The 22,665-nt window shown below is 35.0% G+C and overlaps 1 protein-coding gene and 2 pseudogenes across 1 annotated transcript; all 3 read left to right on the top strand.

Annotated features, from left to right (window-relative positions):
• Positions 1-928: 928 nt before the first annotated feature.
• LOC121205071 (uncharacterized) lies at positions 929-4,495 on the top strand. Its single transcript, XM_041075997.1, has 3 exons — positions 929-1,230; positions 1,367-2,104; positions 4,396-4,495. The coding sequence occupies exons 1-3, from the start codon at positions 1,205-1,207 to the stop codon at positions 4,493-4,495; spliced, it is 864 nt and encodes a 287-aa protein (XP_040931931.1). The 5' UTR covers positions 929-1,204.
• Positions 4,180-15,875, top strand: LOC107929439 (DNA (cytosine-5)-methyltransferase CMT2-like; annotated as a pseudogene).
• Positions 15,876-20,989: 5,114 nt separating this feature from the next.
• On the top strand, positions 20,990-21,661 carry LOC121205070 (DNA (cytosine-5)-methyltransferase CMT2-like; annotated as a pseudogene).
• The last annotated feature ends 1,004 nt before the right edge of the window (positions 21,662-22,665 follow it).

Genomic DNA, 22,665 nt, shown 5'->3' with positions numbered 1-22,665 from the left:
AGTCGTGACTTCTGGTAGTCCACCCTCAACAAAGTTTCTTGAGCCGATTCCCTTAACCTCCTAACCAACCCCTACGACCACCTTATCTATCTTACCTACAACATTCTTGCCCTCTCAAAACTATGTTGTTTCACGAATTCCTCAAATGAGCTCTACACTCTCAAAGACTAAAATGACCATCATTCGAAACTTATCCAAACCAGTTTGGTTCCATACTCTTTTTCTTTCTTCAGTTTATCCATGTTCGACTTTCAATCAAGCTTGCTTGGGAATATCCAAAAAAGTTTAGATCAATTTTATCGTTTCTTAATTTTACTCGTTAGAAAATAAAAGAAAAGAGAAGGAATAATTTATACAATCCTGTAAAAGCTTAAAATGGAAAAAAAAATATTTTGAATATAAAGAATTCAATTTATCTTTAGATTTGATTAATGATATAGTTTTTTATATTAATTAGTTAGATCTAATTTTACTTTCAACTAGGTTATATTCAAATTGAGATTTGATTAATAATTATTGATATTCGATTTTAAGTGAAATTCAATTTAAGAATAATGTAAAAGAAACGGACTTAGTTTATTTGGTGGGCAAAAATTATATTTTTGCAGTAGAGAATATGAGAAGAGAGAAAAATAATGGAGAAGAAGAAAAAGAAAATAAATAAATAAAAAGAAAAAAATTTAAATTGCTCAAAATGAAAAAAAATATAGGGACCAATTGTATAATTTAACCAAAAATTTTTGTTTGAAATAATGATTTAACGTGCCAGGTCAGCTTACCGTTACCCCATTAATGAAAATTAACGCTTAATGATTGAAATGTTATAACACAATAACGTAAATGACTAAAACGTAACATTTTAAATATAACTTGATACAAATAAAAATAACTATTTAATATTTTAGCCTAACAAATACAACTACCTTTTTTATCTTCCGCGAGCCGGAGCGTGCACTGATGTCAGATTCCACGCTTTTACCATTTTCCTGTTTTTGAAAGACGGTTACACTTGTAAGTGAGGTTTCCATTGTAGTTGTTTTTGGTCAATGTAAATGACAAAATACATTGCTTCTTTAATCTACTTATAGATTGCTTTGATTATCAGCTGCTATCTTTCTGGGTGGGTTTTTCAAATGTTTTACAAGTGAATGATGAACGTTTTTTTAGTGGTAGTTTCATCTGTGTGGATTCTTGTTCATCGGTTATGCAGAGCCAAAGCTTCAAGTCAAAGTGAGAAGCTGCATTTTACTAATATTACACATATGCTCAATCTTGCTCTACATCGTGTGTTCCTCACATTTTAAATTTTTTTCTTCTGGCGTCATTGTTAATGGAGTTTTGATTGCTTTTCTTTCTTCTGCGGCAGTGGAAATAAAGATGCTAAAATCATGAATATTGATAGAATCAATGGAATGGGCTTAAGGAGATCTCCAAGATTGTGTTCAGCCCCGCCTGAAACCAAAGGTTGCTCTTCAAAAACTATCTTTAAATCCTCTGAGAATGGTTCCTACTCTGAAACAAGACCTTCTGGAACGGATAAAGAAGCTGTTCTTTCAAAGCGCAATGACCCAAACTTTTCTGATGAAAAGCAGAGGAGAAAGTCTCCTAGATTTGTTGCAGGGACTGAACATTGTGGTGGTAATGGGTCTTTGAGAAAATTTCAAGATCTTAACTCGAGGCTTTCCATTGAACCGCAGTTAAGAAGATCTCTGAAAATTAGCCAGGCTACTAAAAATGGTTGCCCTGATGTCTCTATTACAAGATTGGATATGGATGAAAGGGGCTCTTCTGGAGAGAAGCGGTTGGGACTGTCTGCCAGTTCCGTGCACGCAACAGAAAATGGCGACAGTAATGCATCTTTTAGAGAACATAGGAGGGAAATGTCTGATGAAAAGCAGTTGAAAACACCTTCCTCACTTTCTACATTATTGGCTGAAGGTGATGGTGCTGAAATAAACTCTTCTTCCAATAGATTATCCAATTCATGTGATGAACAGCCTTCCAAGAAATTTAAGATCTCATCAGCAGAATCAGATATGGGAACCTCAGATGAAACATTCTCAAAGAAAGCCAAGGGCTCGTCTCTTTCAGGAAAGAAGAAGAGGTCCAAGACTGATGCCATATGTCGAAACCTTTTTTTTTGAAAATGGGATTGACTTGATTTGAAAGCGAAAATTAAAATAAGAGTCGCCACCGATCTTTATTAGGTGTGATCGGATCACCTTTGTTTTAATAAAACAATTTTAGTTTACTAAAACGGCATTTTTGGTCTACGAAATTTAAGAGAATAAGTTCGAGAGTCGGTTACGTGCGGGGAAGGATTAGCACCCTCGACACGCTTAAAGATTGGTACCGAATTGATTAGTTAATGTCTTAATGTCAAAAGTTAAAAATCGAGAATGGATTTTAAAATACGATCTTTTTTATTAACATCGTTTTTTTAAATGCTTGAATTAGCTCAAAACAATTACTAAAGATTTATTTATCTCGAGATATCGGAGTATCAAATCCCATAAATTAGGACACAATACCATGAATTACCGAGCGCAAGGTCGTCTTTAATTTTAATTAGAATTCCGTGTATTTTAAAACTCAAAAGGATATTTAGCTATTTAGAATCAACGAGAGAACTAAAACCCCGTAAATTAGGGCACAATTCTTTGATGTTCCAAAATGCGAAACATATACAGCATTTAAACGACGTATGTTATTTGTTTGGAATAAAAAATCAAGCGATCCAAGTCGGGCAAGTATGTTGGGTTAATGTATGATATGATTTAAACTAGATAAAACAAAAATATAACATAGAGTACGGAATTACAACACGAATACAATATTATACAAGCAAATGGCAATAACGAAAATACGAATAAACTAATTATATTACACACAATGGCAATAATCACATAACATATGTCACTTAAATACTAATCATTAATAATCAAAGACAAATGAATTAAAAATATTATAACGCAAACTAAAATGACTAAAACGTAAAATAAATTTTAAAATGATAAGAAATGAATTTAAAATAAATAATGAAAAAAGAAATTTAATCAACAATGTACAAAATAATTTAAAAATAGAATATATGTATAAGAAATTTTAGAATAAGTAATATAGGCGAAAGTTTGAAATAAATAATATATGGGAAAAGTTTAAAATGAATGATATGTAAAATAATTTAAGATAAATAATATATGAATGAGTTTAAAATAAATGTTATGTAAAAAGAAACTTAAAATAAATAATATACAAGACATCTAAGAAATAACTAGTATATATGTAAAAAGGATATAACGATTTGAAATTGATAATATATATAAAATTTTAAAGTAAATAATAAAACAATTTAAAATGAGAAATGCATAAAGCAAGTTTAAAATAAATAATGTAAAAAAAATTTTAAAATCTATATTACACAAAGCAAATTAAAAAAAGATTCCTATAAGTAATTTTTAAAATAGATAATATATATAAATAAAAGTGTAAAATAAATAATATGGAATAAGTAGAATGGGTTTAAAATAAGGTATATAAAATAATTTTAAAATAAATAATATATAAGTTAATTTAAAAGTAATAAATAAGAAGTTTAAAATATATAATACGTAAAAGAATTAAAAATAGACAATATAAATATATTTTATAGTAGTAACAGTTCAAAGGTAATAAAAAGAGAGTTATTTAAAATACATAATATACAATAACTTAAAATATAAAATAATTTGAAATAAATATATAACAAAAAGATTTTTAAAGAATTATAAATATATAAAAAGCTTGAAATAAACTATATGTATACATATATAATAGGTAAGAAATAAAAATAAATAATACATATAAAATAGATTAAAGAAACATATATACACAAAGCAAGTTAAAATAAATAATAAGAATTTGAATAAACAGTACATTAAAATAAGTTAGAATAGATATAAATAAATAACATATAAAATATTTAAAATAATATATAAATGAAACATTTAAAAAAGGGTTAAATGAATTAAATAGATTTAGGACATGGCTAAAAACAAATTAAAATTTGGGGTATAAAAGTATAAATACTGAAAAGTTAATTAGGGATCAAAAAGAAAACCAAACAAGATCTGAGGGCTAAATTTAAAAAAAACAAAATAAGACAAAGAATAGGGCCTGATTGAATGGGGGTTGCAAAGGAGAAGGACCGATCACATAAATATCCCTTTTAGGGAGAATGAACAGACTCCCCCATTACACCAAAGGGCGCCGTTTCATCATCATCATACTAATGTTTGAAACTTTATAATCGAATACAAGATTCGGTTTTTGTCCATATTCGTTTTGTTTTCTCTTTTTTTTTTTGTCTTTTTCTTCGTTGTTTCTTCTTGCTTGCGTGTTCCTCTTGCTTTGCAGGTGTCAGAGGAGCGTGGAGGAGCGGTGGTTGGCGTCGGCGCGCATAGGAGGAGCGGCGGCTGAAGAGAAGGCTAATTTTTTGTTTGCTGAAAATGTTTAAGATAGTGGGCTAGGATTTGAGCTAGGGTTTCATTTTGAGTTTTAAATTTTAGACTGATGTGAGTTTTGTAAATGGACATTTATTATTTAGACTTTATTATTTATATATATTTTTATTTATTTCTCTGGGCTAAAATTAACTACTACACCATATTTATAGGCAATCCAATACCTGATGGCAAAGCAAAAGAAAGGTGGCGATGGCGATTGAAATGAAGGTGATTGATATGAACTAAACTGGCTAATGCTATTTCTTTGATTGATTAGGCTGATTGAAACAGTGACCAATGACCATTCTTCTACCAATCGTTTCTGATGTTGATTGATATCCCTTTATTTTGCTTGAGCTTTAACTGGCAAGCATTATGACATCTTTTAGTATTCAACATTGATAAAATGGTTAGTAACTAACTACACATTTAAGTTTTGCTCCTTTGGAGTCTGGACTATCAGTGCATGTAATTTTCTGTTATAATGTTCGTAAGCAGTTAGTTTTACTGAGAATGGTTGGGGGATGAACTGGAAATAATAGTAAATAGCACCCACTTTGCATTTTTCAATGCTGATTTCGAATATCTTGTACTTTTGCAGAATATAAAATCTAACAGAAAAGACAAATCATTGGAGTAAGTAACCTTTATGAGCTCCCTCTGTTTAGTGGTTTTTGTTATCTTGATTTAGCATTGATCTCAAATTCTTTCTTGGGCTTCTAACCCCAGTTCCTATTGTGATAGTGATGATGATGATGATGAAGACAAGATAGTTTGGAATGTGGAATGCCATTATGCTCAAGCTGAAATTGATGGATGTACCATAAATCTTGGGGATTGTGTTTATATTAAGGTAAATGTGATCAACACATGGTGTGTTTTAAAATTTGTATATATACATTTAGGTTCTCTTAATTAATGTTGAGCAAATCAAGTTTACGTGGTCTCTCTTCTAATCCTTTTCTTCTTGTCTGCCTATGGCACTTCTAAATTTCAATAATATGGCAATTGAAGCAAGCAAATTCTCATGGGATAAGGATTTTTTGCAGGGTGAAGAAGCAAAACACCACATTGGCAGGATATTAGAATTTTTTAAAACAACAGATGGAGAAAATTATTTGAGTCCAGTGGTTTTATAGAGCTGAAGATACAGTAAGTACTGAAAGTAATATTTATTTAGGCCATGCACTATTTCTTATCCTGACCTTTGTTGCTTCTGTTCTGCGCATCATGCAAAGGTTATGAAACAAGAGGCTGCTCTTCATGACGAAAGACGTCTATGTTATTCAACCCTAGTGAATGAGAATCTCATAGATTGCATTATTTCAAAAGTTAGTGTTACTCAAATATCACCCAAGGTATGCTTCTTGCAATCTTAATTTACTCCTGTTTTTTTTGCCTTTTTACTATTCTAACTGTTTATGAATAGCATTTATAAATTTTCTTTATATTTTGTCCACTTCATTTGATCTTTATCAGAACTATGTTGTTGGAAATTTTGGATTTATTTATTGTTATTCTATAACTCGTTGCAGTTTGGTTCAAAGTCAAATTCTCTTCCCCGATCTGATTTCTACTTTGACATGGAGTCTTGTGTGGATTATTCAACATTCTGCACCTTGCCAACTGGTAAGCTTCTTTTTGTGATGGTAATGGAGTTTAACTTCCATATTAACTATGTTTGTGTTTCTTGAGAGAGGAAAGGGTGCTGATCATGGAAACATAATCTGGTTAGAGAAAGGTTAAATATTCTGATAAATGAGAATCATAATGCTAATAACTCTCTCTTTATATATATATAGATATATTTTAAGATAATTCTTTCAAGAGCCACAATTCCTCAAAGTGCTACAAGGAGGTTTTCCCTACGACTCCTGCCTTTTCAGCAAATATTCCTAGTTTTGAAACTTACAAGGCACAACTCACGCAACTAGATCTTTACTCTGGTTGTGGTGGAATGTCAACTGGTTTATGCCTTCGTGCAAAAGCTTTGTGCAATGATCTAGTGGCGGTATTTCATCCAGTCACTGATAACCTCGTATTTGATGATTCATTCAGCAATAAAATTATTTTATCATGTACCTTACATTCTGCATTTTAGAAATGGGCAGCTGACAGTGATAAGTCGGCATGTGAAAGCTTGAAATTAAGTCATCCAGAGGCACATGTGAGCATCGTTGCCTTACAACTTCATTTGGCATGCCCCCAAATCTTTAGTGGCAGATAATACTATCTTTTTGCTCTCGTTATATAGGTCAGGAATGAAGCTGCTGATGATTTTCTTCAACTACTGAAGGAATGGGAAAAGCTTTGCAAACAATATAGAGTTAAAAATTTAGAAAGAACATATCCATCAAGATCGAAAATCTCCGAAACTGTCTGGAATAATGCTAGTTCTGCAAAGGGTTCTGATACTCCTCCTGATGAACATGAAGTTTCCAGTCTCGTTGATATTTGTTATGGAGATCCCTGCAACACAGGCAACCATGGTCTAAAGTTTAAGGTGGTCTATTTGATCTATATAATGTGATGGTAGTTCCTTTCATGCCTTTTGTGAGTTTTTGTTTGTAATCTAATTGATTTTTGTTTGTGTCAATCTATTCTACTGTTATTCAGTCATTTTTTGTTTCATGTCATAGTTTAGTGGAGATTGGCTCGTGCTAATATCTCTTTTGTTAGGTCTGCTGGAAGGGTTTATACTGCAAGTGATGATACATGGGAACCAATTGAAGGCTTAAGGTATCGTAATTGCTGCCATCATTCCATTCTTGAATTAGGCTATTATTTACTTATTGTATTCAGGAATTTGTAACAAATGGATTCAGGTCTAAAATCTTGCCCCTCCGTGTAAGTTTTCTTTAATCAGATGTGCTGGTGGATGCTTAATCTAGAGTATTGTAATAGTTGGAATATTTGTTATGAATGATTCCTCTTTAATGAATTAATTCAATCAGGGGGATGTTGATGTTATTTGTGGTGGCCCTCCATGCCAAGAGATAAGTGGTTATAATCGCCATAGAAATGTTGATTCTTCACTGGATGATGAAAAAAATCGTCAAATCGTGGTCTTCATGGACATAGTGGAATACTTAAAACCTAAGTTTGTTTTAATGGAAAATGTGGTTGATATGCTGAGACTTGACAAGGCTTCTCTTGGAAGATATACTTTAAGTAGGTTGGTACTTATGAAATACCAAGCAAGGCTTGGAATAGTTGCGGCTGGTTGTTATGGTCTTCCTCAATTTCAGTTGCGTGTTTTTTTGTTTGGAGCACATTCTAGTGAGGTTACTACTCTCAAGTTTTTGCATAAAATTGAATTACAGCACTCCTGACTGTCCCTGACTTTGGATTAGTGTTATTATCACCTGTAGATTTAATGATTTTGGTCTTGCTGGTGATCTAACTGCCCCTGGTTTACTCTTTTTTCCCCCTATTTGGGTGGGGGGTGTTTGTGGTAATTTGGTGTCTGCAGAAACTTCCACAGATTCCACTTCCTACTCATGATGTTATTGTCAGATATGGGTATCCTGCTGAGTTTGAGGTTGCTGTTTTTTCCCTTAGAATGCTTGAACCAGTAATGTTCCATCCATATAATTCTGTTTGTCTTGTGCAGCGTAATACAGTTGCATATGATGAAGGCCAACCCCGTCAGCTGGAAGATGCTCTTGTTCTTCGTGATTACTTTTCTGATCTTCCACCTGTAGTTATCATATTTTTGTTTTACTGATTCAACCTCTTCTTAGATTTAGCAGTATTCTGTTCTTCTTAATAAGTTAGCTGCTTTGCAGGTTGCAAATAATGAAGCCCGCGAAAAAATGACATATGAAAAGCCTCCTGAAACTGACTTTCAAAGATATATAAGATCAAGTGAATATAGTAATTTTTCTTTTAAAATTTCCTTTACCCTTGGGATCATCTCATATTTCAATGGCTAAATTTCTTGTTGTATAACTAGCTTTTTTTCCCTCGTATGTATATCTGAGTATTTTGTGGCAGTTCTCTAAGGCCAAAATAATTGGCCATTTGATGGGGTCTTAAAAGATTTTATGCCCGATGATCTCTCTTATATGTCAGTTCTAGATTAATAAATTTGTACTTTCTTTCTGTTTCTTTTTCTTTCTTTTGGTAAAAGTGAAGGGTCTTTTGATGGAAATTTTTATTGGTAATGCAACTGATTTGGGCCTTAATGTCTGCTTTTGAATGTGGTGCTGATATAGATGTTTTCATTGGAAAACAATATCAACGGAGGAATAGGAATTAGAATTCTACATTTATTTAATTTCTTTAGAAGTTTTAGTTTTACTAGGTTTTTTATTTCCTTATAAACTTTAAATTAGGAATTCTATTAGGACTTTAAATTAGGAATTAGATTAGGATTTTCCTTTGTAATTAACAGCCTATAAAAAGGCTGCCAATATGAAATAAAATGGGAGTTTATTTTTTATCACAAACGTTAGTTTGGGAAGGGGGTTCAGTCAAAGACGAATCTGCTTTTGAGTAACCATAGGTCAAAGCAATGATACTTTCTCGTCTAGACCTGTGACTAGATCTTACACCAAGGCGCATAATAACTTGGTATCAGAGCCAGCTGTCATGGGTGACGAAAAAACTTTGACAGCCAAGCTGGAGGCATTTATGGAACAAATGGCTACAAGACAATAAGCATTAGAGGAGTAGATGGCGATTTTATCTCTTTCGGTCCAAAAGATAACGAAAGAGAATTTAGAAAAAAATAATGAAGAACAAGGCAGCAGTGGAGGCAAGAAAAGAAATTCAGATTCATAACACGGTGGGGGCATGGTGCCAAGATACTCCAAGATGGAATTTTCCACTTATGATGGTGTTGGTGATCCTTTAGGATGGTTAAAAAGATGCGAAATTTTTTTTGGCAATCAGCGGACCAACGAAGAAGACAAAGTCGGCTTAGTTTCATTCCATCTCTTAGGAGAAGCACAATTGTGGTTTGATCAAATCGAGGAAGAGGAGGCAAATCTAGATTGGGAGCGCTTTAGAGAGTGTTGTCATGTCAAGTTTGGACCACCTATGAGTAATAACCCCTTGGGGGAACTTGCAAACTTGAGACAAACTGGGACGGTAGAAGAATATCAATGTCAATTTCAATCACTACTGGCTAGGACTACTGATCTTAAACCTCGACAACAAGTAAACCTTTTTACTCCCGAATTAGTAGAGGAACTTAAAATTGATATCGAGATGCAACAACCGGGAAATCTTGGAGTTGCAATGAATATGGCTCGAGCTTTGGAACGAAAACAAAAAGTCTCTTCCAAGATGTTATCTCAAACCAATCTAAACTGGTCAGCTTCCCAAAACACTGGTAGCAATTCCATTATTCTAACAACTAAGAGCTTTGCAAAGGGAGGAGGACAAACAACGAAACCAATGGGGAATAATAGCAAAATAGGTTCTTCCGCACCATTTATCAAAAGATTGACACGAGCAGAGATGGCAGAGAGAAGGGCTAAGGGATTGTGTTATAATTGTGACGAGTCTTACTCCATGGGGCACAAATGTAAAATGCTATTTTAGATAGAAGTACCAGATATTGAAGATGAGCAAAATGATAAGGTAGATGATCTTGAAATTTCCTTACATGCCATTAGAGGAACTTGCAATTCATCTATTATGCAACTACCAGCAAAGGTGTCAGGAAAAACAGTGTTAGTTTTCGTTGATTCAGGCAATACACATAACTTTCTACGCGAAGGTCTAGTGCCAAGATTGGGACTGAAAATACAAAAGAAAATGGGGTTGCAAGTATGTGTGGCAAACGGAGAACGGGTTATGTGTGGCAAACGAAGAACGGGTTCCTAACATTGGCATTTGTAAATCAGTACAGTTCGTTGTGGCCAATGACAACTTTCAAGCTGATTTTTATACAATACCATTAGAAGGGTTTGATATGATTTTGGGGGTTAAATGGTTGTGTACCCTTGGTCCAATTTTATGGGATTTCAGCTCCTTAATTATGCAATTTGTAGTAAACAAGAAGAAGATACTCTGGCAATGGCAGCCCCCAGAGGAAGTTCCACGACTCAGCTTGATACAGGGACAGGATTTAACTAATATAGTATTAGATAAGCTACTGGTAGAATTTGCGCATTTATTCCAAGAACCGTCTGGGTTACCTCCTAATCGCAAATGTAACCATCGTATAACTCTCAAACCAGGAACGAGACCAATTGTAGTCGGGCCTTATCGATATCCACATTTTCAAAAGGATGATATTGAGAAGCAGTGTGACCAAATGTTACAACAAGGAATCATTCGACCCAGTAGATCACCATTCTCTTCTCCAGTACTATTCGTAAAGAAGCATGACGGGTCATGGCATTTTTGCATCGATTATCGAGAGCTTAATGCTTGCACTGTTAAAGACAAATATCCGATTCCTGTCGTGGATGAATTGTTGGACGAACTTCATGGGGCAAAATATTTTACAAAATTGGATTTACGATCGGGATATTTTCAAATTAGAATGTCAACTACTGATGTGGAAAAGACAGCCTTCCAAACCCACCATGGAAACTTTGAGTTTCTTGTCATGCCATTCGGGCTTACCAATGCCCCTTCCACATTTCAGAGTTTGATGAATGACATTTTTCGCCCTTACTTGCGTAAGTTTGTTTTAGTCTTCTTTGATGACATATTAATTTATAGCAAAACATGGACTGAACATATGCATCATGTAAGATTAGTTTTTGAACTTTTGCGGGATAATATATTGTTCTTAAAGAAATCCAAGTGTTTCTTTGGAGAGTCTCAGGTAACCTATCTCGATCATGTCATCCATGGTGAAGGAGTCGAGGTTGATCACACTAAAATTAAAGATGTCACCGATTGGCCAACTCCTAAAACTACCAAGGCTCTACGAGGCTTTCTTGGGTTGGCAGGATATTACAGAAAATTCATCAAGAATTATGGACAAGTGGCTGCACCCTTAACATCTCTTCTAAAGAAAAATGCCTTTAACTGGACTAAGGAAGCCGATGTTGCTTTCACCCAATTAAAAACTTCTCTTTCAGCAGCCCCAGTTTTGCAATTACCCAACTTTATAGAGGAAATTGTGGTTGAATGTGATGCTTCGGACAGCGGGTTTGGAGCTGTACTACAGCAAAAGGGACACCCCATTGCCTTTTTCAGTTGCAAGATTGCAGATCGACACCTTAAGTTGGCTGCCTACGAACGTGAATTAATTGGTTTGGCAAAGGCAGTGACTCATTGACGACCCTATCTTTGGGGAAAGCATTTCCTCATCCGTATTGATCACTTCAGTCTTAAGTATTTGTTAGACCAACGACTTACGACATCCCCACAACAACATTGGATCAGCAAGCTAATGGGGTTTAATTTCTGAGTGGAATATAAAGCAGGAAAGTTGAATAGGGCTGCAGATGCTTTATCTAGAAAAGACGAAGACTTACCACACCTCATGACTGTTTCATTCCCTCAAGTTAAAATTCTTAAAGCCATCAGACGAGAAATAGAAGCTTCCCCAGAATTATCACAACTCCAGCAAAGAATTCTACAATGAGAGTTGGGGCCCGATTGGGTTGCACAAGATGGGTTGATTTTTTTCAAAGGGAGGTTGTACCTTTTACCTACCTCACCAATTATTCCCACTCTTATCTCCTCTATACATGCTATGGCACATGAAGGGGAATTGAAAACATTGCATCGTCTTCGCCAAGATTTTTTTTAGAAATGAATGAAGCTTGCAGCCTCAGAATTTAAGCAACATTGTTTAGTATGCCAACGCCACAAATGGCAAAATTTACAGCCCGCAGGTTTACTTCAACCTCTTCCAATACCACAACATTTTTGGGCTGATATTTTTATGGATTTCGTGGAGGGTCTTACCCAAGTAAAAGGGAAATCGGTACTTATGGTGGTTGTGGATAGACTGTCGAAATACGCTCATTTTTTACCTTTGTCCCATCCATTTACTGCTATATCTGTTGCTACTGTCTTCTTTGCAGAGGTATTCTGACTTCATGGCTTGTCAGAATCCATAGTTTCAGACCGTGATAAAGTTTTCCTCAGCCTGTTTTGGAAGGAATTATTTCGTCAAAGTGGTTCTAAGCTCACTTTTTCCTTAGCATACCATCCCCAATCTGATGGTCAGACAGAGGTAGTTAATCGAACAATAGAAATGTACCTACGATGCATATCTAGTGATCGTCCACGACAGTGGGTCGATTGGGTTCCATGGGCTGCGTATTGCTACAACACCTCATATCACACTGCCCTAAAGGCCACTCCCTTCTAATTAGTATACGGTAGGGATCCACCTCGACTTCTCTCCTATTCAGCTGGTTCTACAATGATTGAAGCTGTGGATAAGGCTCTACAATATAGGGATGCACTTTTACACAATGCTTAGGATAGACTCTTGCAAGCTCAGCAACGAATGAAAGCCACTTATGATTTGGGGCACAAAGAGTTGAATTTTAAAGTCGGGGATTGGGTTTGGTTACGGCTTCAACAGTATCGACAATTGACGATAATTAAACAAAAGCATCACAAGTTATTGCCAAAATATTTTGGTCCTTTTAAAGTCTTGAACAAAATAGGATCAGTGGCCTATCAGCTTAAATTACCTACAGGCAGCAGAATACATGATGTATTTCATGTTTCTTTCCTAAAAGAATATAAGGGACCTCAACCAGATGTAGTAGGAGACTTGCCCTTAGTATATGATGGCAAGGCCTTGCCTACTCCACAAGCTATTATTAATACCAGGCTTAATTGGGGTCGGCGGGAACTATTAGTGCAATGGGCAGGATGTCCTCAAGAAGATGCCACTTGGGAACCAATTGATAATTTTTGAGCAGCTTATCTTGAATTTGAGCTTGAGGACAAGCTCAACTCCGAGAAGGGGAGTAATGATATAGATGTTTTCATTGGAAAACAATATCAACGGAGGAATAGGAATTAGAATTCTACATTTATTTAATTTCTGTAAGAGTTTTAGTTTTACTAGGTTTTTTATTTCATTATAAATTTTAAATTAGGAATTCTATTAGGACTTTAAATTAGGAATTAGATTAGGATTTTTCTTTGTAATTAACAGCCTATAAAAAGGCTGCCAATATGAAATAAAAGGGGAGTTTATTTTTTATCACAAACGTTAGTTTGGGAAGGGGGTTCAGTCAAAGACGAATCTGCCTTTGAGTAACCATAGGTCAAAGCAATGATACTTTCTCGTCTAGACCTGTGACTAGATCTTACGCCAAGGCGCATAATAGGTGCCTAATATGAAGTTTATAAGAAATGTGGTATAATATGTAGGAAATCCAGTGTGTTACAAGTTTTTGCTTGTTTATTGGAATAATTCTAATCCATGTCTATCAGAACGAAATGAATAATTATAGTATAGTTGCTTATATGACCTCTGGAAAATCTGAGAATAGGTACTTAGGTTCTTAAGTGTTTCTTTTTCTGTATATGGAGATGTAAGCTTGCATCAACTGGTAGGCGAAGTGGTTGGATGTTGTAGGATCAACAACTGGTGGCTATTAAGTTGCAGTCTTTGCCAGTTAAGTTGAAGATAACAGCTCATAATTTTACTGTGAAACAAGGACATTTTACTGTCAGTGGGCTGTAATCAAACTGCTTTCTGACCAAAACTCAATTTTGGCATGAAGAACTAATAGAACAAGCATAAGGAAAGTCATTGGAATGTGAACCTAGGTTAGGTACAATTTTCACCAATAACCATCCCAAAACAAGTGTCTGGTAATTGTAAGACACAAGGAAGTTGCAAAACTATAGAGGAAAACTTGATTGGAGCCTAGAACTAAAAGCAAGTAAAAGTTTGATACTTGTGTGCAGTCTCATGTCTGGTAATCTATAGGTTTTTAGTAGGTATGCTGGTTAGTTAATTTCTTGACAACCTGTACAACATTTGTTGTTGGGAGTGAAAAACTTTACACTGAAGTCTCAGGATGAAAAATTATGTACAAGCATGCATCGTGGATCTTGGGTCTAGAATTTGGAATTCTTCGGACATATGCAAATTCATGATGCAGCATTTTGGTCAGCATTTCAAATGCTAATTCAAGTAAGCGTGGCCATAGAGTTGGACATATGGAGCATATCTAGTAAACCAGTATTTGTTTCTGTTTAAATGTTGCTCATGTTCTTCTTATTGTGAACCAAAGAATATTAGTCACATCACCCATTTGTTGTATATCACAGAAGAGAGGGACACAGAGCCAAGCACAGATCCTCTTTATTGTTACCTCTAATTGTCATCCATTTACATTTTTTCTTTTTTCCTGGCTTTGCAGAGATGATTGGTTCTGAATTAAATGGTACCAAAAGAATAATGAACCTATTGTATGACCATCGGCCTTCTCCGTTATCTGAGGATGATTATATAGAGTTTGTCTGATTCGAAAGAGAAAGGTTTTGTAACTCCAATTGACATTGCCACTTTTTTCCCTTCTGATCTTTTTCCCCTAATTTAGATGTGTTTACAGAGGGCAAATTTTTGAGACCTCCCTGGTGTAATTGTTGGAACAAACAATGTGGTTAGGAGGGATCGAACACAGGAACAACAGTTTTTACCATCTGGAAAGCCATTGGTGAGTGTCTTCTTTTCCCATCCAAGCAACAGAGCTTCCACTTCTTTGTTCATCTATGTACTGGATATTCATATGTAAGCACATGCTTGTTTGGGTTTTACCTGGATGGCCTTTTTATCTTTGTTCTTTGTGAATGCATCTCAACGCGTGGGACATTTTCTGTAGTGGTGTTTCTTTATCATCTTTCATTGTCTCTTTGCAAACTTGATGAAACAGCTATTTATTCTATGTTATCTCTTTACTAGGAAAGCACAAAAATGAATCTAGTGCAGAAAGAGAATGAAACAAGAATTCATTTTCCCAACACTGTAATAAACTATGCCTAAATGGAAAAACTGATTGCTAATGTTAGTTCTCTTTCATTTGTGTAGGTACCTGATTATGTCTTTACCTTGAAACAAGGAAAATCTAAAAGGTTAGGCTTTTTTGGCAGCCTGTCTTATTTCAACAACCCCTCATACTCCAAAATAGATATATACATATATATATATATAGAGAGAGAGAGAGAGGAAAATAGAGGAACTAATGTTGTTGATATATGTGCAGACCATTTGCAAGATTATGGTGGGATGAGACAATGCCGACTGTTCTACCTGCACCTTTTTGTCACAACCAAGTTTCACTTTGCACTAGTTTAGTATGTAAGATTACACATTTACTAGTCCTTTGGATTTGCTTGTGAGTTTTAGGAGTTGTGTAGGCAACATTTATTGCCGGAAGCGTGTGAAAGAGTAAAAATATTGTACTGAAAAATCACACTAAGTTCAATTCTCAGGAAAGAAAGGTAGATCACAAAGATCACTTAAATACCAAGTCTTTCCTAGCCAGAATATCCCTCTATCGTAATTTAATAGCACAATAAATCACTATAATCACATTCACAAAATATGCAAAATAAATAATAAAGAACACCAGAATTTTAACAAGGTTCAGTAAATTTTGCCTACGTCCTCGGGCACTACCAAATATATTTCACTCCAAAAATTACAAGTGAAATTTACAAATAGTGAGAGAGAATAATGCCTTAAGTAGAGAATGACAATTATGGGATGAAGAAAGTAAGAAATGGTTAGGCTTATTTATAGTTGAGGTTCAATGATCAACTTGCAATGTCCTTATACAATTAGGGACCAAAATTGCAATTATCCCATGCTAACTTTTAACCCAACTTGTGAACCAATCTTACTTTCTACTTTCGGTGCCCACCCCTTTTGACTTTTCAAACAATTGGTGGGTTCCAATAATCTCCACATTGAAGATTTGATTAAGATAATCTTATCTTCACACAATTCTTTCTGCCTTTGACAACAATACTTGATAGTGCCTTCTTCAACTGTTAAACTTGCAGGATATTAATCAAGTTCAAACAATGTTCAAACTTGGTTACTGTTACCACATTGGTCATCATATCTGCGGGATTATCTGCAGTCTTGATCTTCTAAAGATAAATTTTCCCCTCATCAATAATTTCTCGCACAAACTGGAAGCGTATGTCAATATGCTTTGTACGTGCATGATAAACTTGATTCTTTGCTAAATGAATAGCACTTTGACTATCACAATACACGTTAATATGCTCCTGGACCAATCCCAAGGTTTTAGTCATACCTTGTAACCAAATAGCCTCCTTTACAGCCTCTGTTACAGCCATGTACTCGGATTCTGTGGTTGACAACGCAACTGTAGACTGTAGTGTAGACTTCTAACTTATTGGTCCTCAAGCAAGTGTAAACACATAACCGGTGGTTGATTTTCGCTTGTCCAAATCACCGGTATATTCAGAATCAACATACCCAATAACACCTTTATCAAGTGTATTATCCTGCTTGAACAGTAATCCAACATCCACGGTCTTCTGAATATACCATAGAATCCATTTCACAGCTTGCCAATGTCCTTTTCCAGAATTATGCATATACCTGCTCACTATACTAACTGTCTGTGAAATGTCGGGTCTTGTACACACCATTGCATACATCAAGCTACCCACTGCATTAGAATACGAAACTTGCAACATGTATTCTCGTTCTGTATTCGTCGAAGGAGATAGTTGTGCAGAAAGCTTGAAATGAGAAGCCAACAGGGTACTTACAGGTTTTGTCTGTTCGTTCATGCCAAACTGCTGTAGTATCTTTTTCAAATACTGCTTCTGAGACAAGCTAACTCTATTATGAGCTCTATCTCTCTATATTTCCATGCCGAGAATCTTTTTAGCTTCTCCTAGATCTTTCATCTCAAATTCGAGATTGAGTTGAGTCTTCAATCTTTCAATCTCAATTTTGCTCTTAGATGCTATTAGCATATCATCAACATATAATAGCAAGTATATGAAAGTTCCTCCTTGTAGCTTCTGAAAATACACGCAATGATCAAATTTACTTCTTGTGTACCTTTGCCCTTTCATGAATTGATCAAATCGCTTGTACCACTGCATCGGAGATTGCTTCAATCCATAAAGCGACTTTGTCAGTTTGCAAACCCAATTTTCTTTTCCAGCAACATTGAATCCATCTGGCTGAGTCATATAGATTTCATCTTCCAAATTACCATGTAAAAACGCAGTCTTCACATCAAGTTGAACTAGTTCGAGATCATATTGCGCAACCAAGGCTAGCAAAATCCGTATAGATGAATGCTTCACAACTGGAGAAAACACTTCATTATAGTCTATTCCTTCTTTTCGAACGTAACCCGTTGCTACCAATCTAGCCTTGTATCGAATTTCATTTTTACCAGGAAATCCTTCCTTCTTTGCATATACCCATTTGCATCCAATTGCCTTCTTTCCCTTGGGTAGTGTCACCAACTCCCAGGTCCTATTTTTATGAAGAGACTGCATTTCTTCATTCATTGCTTGCTTCCACTTTACACCATCAGGGTTACTTATTGCTTTTGTGTAAGTAGAAGGAATATCATCATCTGCAATTGGAAGTGCATAGGCCACTATATCATCAAAGCGAGCAGGCTTACGAATCTCTCTTCTTGGCCTCCTATATGCAATTGAATCTTGTTGCTGTAGAGGTTCTTGGGTAGGAATCTCTTCATCATTTGTCCCTTCAATATTAGCTGGATCATCGTTAACCTTTTCAAGCTCCACCTGTTGCAAAGTACTACTGGTTTTGTCATCCTTTTGTGAATCCTTGTACTTTAACATGGTTGATTCATCAAAAGTCACATCTCTACTGAAAACAATCTTGTATCAGGACACCAGAGACGGTATTCTTTTACTCCATCAGTTATACCCAAGAATAATGCTTTCTTTGCTCTTGGGTCTAACTTAGATTCTTTTACATGATAATATGCAGTGGAACCAAATACATGTAAAGAATCATAATCAGTAGCAGATTTACCAGTCCACATCTCCATAGGAGTTTTTCCATTTATTTCAGCTGATGGCAAACGGTTAATTAGATGGCACGCATATGTAACTGCCTCAACCCAAAATTCCTTGCCCAATCCAGCATTGGACAACATACATCGAACTTTCTCCAGTATAGTTCGATTCATGCGTTCTGCCACCCCATTCTACTGTGGTGTATCCCGAACAGTGAAGTGTCGCACAATGCCCCCATCTTGACATACTTGTAGAAATGGATCATTTTTGTACTCAGTGCCATTATCTGATCGAAGTTGTTTGACCTTTCGACCAGTCTAAGTCTCCACCATCTTTTTTCATTTCAGAAATACATCCAAAACTTCACTGTTTCTTTTCATTAGATATACCCATACGTTTCTTGAATAATCATTAACAAAAGTAACAAAATAGTGCATACCTCCTAAAGAAGCCACTTTGGTAGGTCCCCACACATCACTGTGAACGTAGTCCAGAATTCCTTTCATATTGTGAATTGCTGGACCAAATTTTACTCTCGTCTGCTTGCCCAGAACACAATGTTCAAAGAATTTCAATTTGCACCTTTCAACAAGCCTTGTTTCGCCAAAGTCTGCAAAGCTTTTTCACCAGCATGTCCCAATCGCATATGCCATAATCTGGTAGCCTCTGAATCTACATCTTTTGTAGAAACTATTGATGTTGATCCAATAACTGTACTTCCATTTAAAAAGTACAAGTTATTTCTTCTTGTGCCTTTCATCACCATCAATTGCACAGCTACTACTTTTAGTAATATATCTCTCAAAGTGATTGTGAGCCATTTAGATTCTAGGGCCCCTAATGAGATGAGATTTTTCTTCAAGCTAGGTACGTAGCGAACATCTGTCAAGACTTGGATTGAGCCGTCGTGATTCTTCAATTGGACTGTACCCACTCTCATTGTCTTACAAGCACTATTATTGCCCATAAGAACAATTCCACTTTCTAGCTCTTTAAGACTAGAAAACCAGTCCTTATTAGGACACATATGGTAAGTACATCCTGAATCCAAAATCCACTCATCTATTTGACATGCCATTGCCATGCCAACCAAGCTAAAGTCTGATTCCTCATCATGCTCCGCTACACATGCATTAGAAATAGCATTGCCTTTTTGTAGCTTAGGACAATTCTTTTTCCAATGCCCTTTTTTACGGTAAAATGCACATTCATCTTTGGCGGGTCTCCCTTTGGACTTTCTCCTTCTACCAGATTTGCTGCTGTGTGAACGACCTCTTACTATTAAGACTTCTGCAGTTGTATCTCTGTGATCTCTTTTATCTTTTTTTTGAGTCTCAGATCTATACAATGCACTACAGACTGCATCAAATGTGATCGTGTCCTTCCTATGAAGCAATGTGGTGGTAAGATGATCATAATCATCAGGAAGGGAATTTAACAACAATAATGCCTTGTCTTCATCTTCAAATTTCTCATTCAAATTTAGCAAGTCTGCTAAAATTTTATTGAATAAGTTCACATGGTCATTCATCGACATACCGGGTACATACGTAAATCGATAAAGTTTTTTTTTCATGTAAAGCCTATTTTTAAGACTTTTCATTAGAAACTTTTCTTTCAGTGTATCCCATAACATCTTCGCTGATGTCTCCTTCATGACAGAGTACTTCTGTTCTTTGGCCAAATATAGGCGGATTGTACCACACGCATGTCTATTGATCTTGGCCCACTCCTTGTCATCCATCTTGTCAGGTTTTTCTTCAAGGGCTATATCTAGCTCTTGCTGAAATAAGACATTCAGGATCTCACATTGCCACATACCAAAATTATTGGTACCGTCAAATTTCTCTATTTCAAATTTTGCATTTGTCACAGTAGTCCTTGCTGATGACAATGCTGCTGCCATTTTTCTCCTCAATCCTAACTACTGTATACGTGAACAGTACTGTATACATAATAGTACCATATACGTGAATAGTATCGTATACGTGAATAGTGTCGTAAATGGTCATATTCCCCAAGTACGAATCTGGCTCTGATACCAATTGTTGCGCAGAAGCGTGTGAAAGAGTAAAAATATTGTACTAAAAAATCACACTAAGTTCAATTCTCAGAAAAGAAAGGTAGATCACAAAGATCACTTAAATACCAAGTCTTTCCTAGCCAGAATATCCCTCTATCGTAATTTAATAACACAATAAATCACTACAATCATATTCACAAAATATGCAAAATAAATAATAAAGAACACCAGAATTTTAACGAGGTTCAACACATTTTGCCTACGTCCTCGGACACTACCAAATATATTTCACTCCAAAAATTACAAGTGAAATTTACAAATAGTGAGAGAGAATAATGCCTTGAGTAGAGAATGGCAATTTTGGGATGAAGAAAGTAAGAAATGGTTAGGCCTATTTATAGTTGAGTTTCAATAATCAACTTGCAATGTCCCTATACAATTAGGGACCAAAATTGCAATTATCCCATGCTAACTTTTAACCCAACTTGCCAACCAATCTTACTTTCTACTTTCGATGCCCACCCTTTTTGACTTTTCAAACAATGGGTGGGTTCCAATAACATTACATCCAGAGCAAGACCGGCTTCTCACAGTCCGGGAATGGGCAAGACTGCAAGGTTTTCCTGACTATTATAGATTCCGCGGGACAATTAAAGAGAGGTATGTTAGCTTTGTTCTAAATATTATTTTGGTAAGCTTTTTACATTTGCTGAAATCTAAAAAAATTAACTGTAATGATCTTTTAAGATTATACAGCTATTTGAAAAGAAGAGAATAAGCTCTTATAAGCTACGTATTGAACAGAGAAATTCGGTCTTAAAAAAGCAAGGGAACTTTATGAACATTTTGATTTAGCAAGTTATACAAATATAATCTTTGTTTCTATGTTTCTATATTTATAGGTATTGTCAAATTGGGAATGCTGTTGCTATTCCAGTTGGTCGAGCCTTGGGATACACAATGGGGATGGCATTTCAGAAAGGGAGCGGGATGAACCACTGATGATCCTCCCTCCTAAGTTTTCTCTTTCCACCAATATCCAGTTAGCAAAATCATTGTCCTAAAACACTGATAGATTGAATTGAATTCTTACTTTACATGTTCAAAAAATGTAACATCACGTAGTTGTGTATTTTGGTTGGAAAAATACCCAAAAAAAAAACACATTTAATATGAACAAATGCTATGCATCCGAGTAGTTTAGGTTCCAAAAAAGTGGTTATTTGGTAAAATGTTGGAAATTTGACAACTGTAGAAATGAGATAAGTTGCAGGCTCTTCAAAAATGCTTCTGTGGAGAACATAATAGCTTAAGACGTGGGGGGATTGGAGAAACTAAATACTCAACTGATTGCTAAGGCAATTGTCCCCGCTGGTCTTTACAAATATATTTAACTTACTAAAATTTTATTTGATAAATTGAAATTTCTATCTTTAGATTGAAGGCAATTCAAGGAATGATTGTAAACTCCCTTTCCTTCAAATTTTTTAATATTTCTTTTTTTTTGAAATAAAAATCGACCGATGCATTTAATATAGGGGAAATTAAAATATAGAGGCCTGATCCCATATTTGGGGGATCGGTACAGAGTAACTATAATTTATTTTAAATTTAATTTTAATTATTAATTAAATAAAATCTTAATACGAAGGTGTCACAACTCTAGTTTTTGATAAAAATATACACAAATGCTTATTTATTATTAATTTTTTAAAAAATATTTTTATTTTAAATAAAACTGATTAACTTTCATTTCTTTATAAAAGAATTAAAAGATATTTTATTTTTTGTTTTAAAATTTCAATAAGTTAAAATAGTATATTTAGTTGTTTGGTTAAATAATTATATTATTATTTTTTTACAAACATACTTTTTTTTTGGTAGAGAATGACAGCATTAAGCGATTACATTAAATAAAATCATAATAAGAGTAAATAGACATGTTGCGATCTCTTTCCAACAAGTTCATGACCGAAGCCATTGGGAATCTAAATAAACGTATCAAAGAGCTACCTATATCAGCACATTTAGTCATGTGATCAGCAACATCATTAAGAGTTCTTGAGATATGTCAGATACGAATCTCCCATTGACGCAAAACTTGATGTAACAGCTACAGTTCCATTAAACTACTACTAGCTCCTCCACCAGACAAAAGTAATTCAACCAACAAAGCATTATCACACTCAACTTCAACTTTCTGAAACCCTTTAT

The sequence above is a fragment of the Gossypium hirsutum genome, chromosome A08, assembly GCF_007990345.1.
Source record: "Gossypium hirsutum isolate 1008001.06 chromosome A08, Gossypium_hirsutum_v2.1, whole genome shotgun sequence".
NCBI lineage: Eukaryota > Viridiplantae > Streptophyta > Magnoliopsida > Malvales > Malvaceae > Gossypium > Gossypium hirsutum.
This window is presented reverse-complemented; position numbering and strand designations above follow the sequence as displayed.

Excerpts from the sequence above, each read along its gene's own strand:
- LOC121205071 (XM_041075997.1), top strand. The coding sequence starts at position 1,205 with ATGCAGAGCCAAAGCTTCAAGTCAAA. Across the intron at positions 1,231-1,366 it reads AGCCAAAGCTTCAAGTCAAA|TGGAAATAAAGATGCTAAAA; the intron begins GTGAGAAGCTGC and ends CTTCTGCGGCAG. Across the intron at positions 2,105-4,395 it reads CTTTCAGGAAAGAAGAAGAG|GTGTCAGAGGAGCGTGGAGG; the intron begins GTCCAAGACTGA and ends CTTGCTTTGCAG.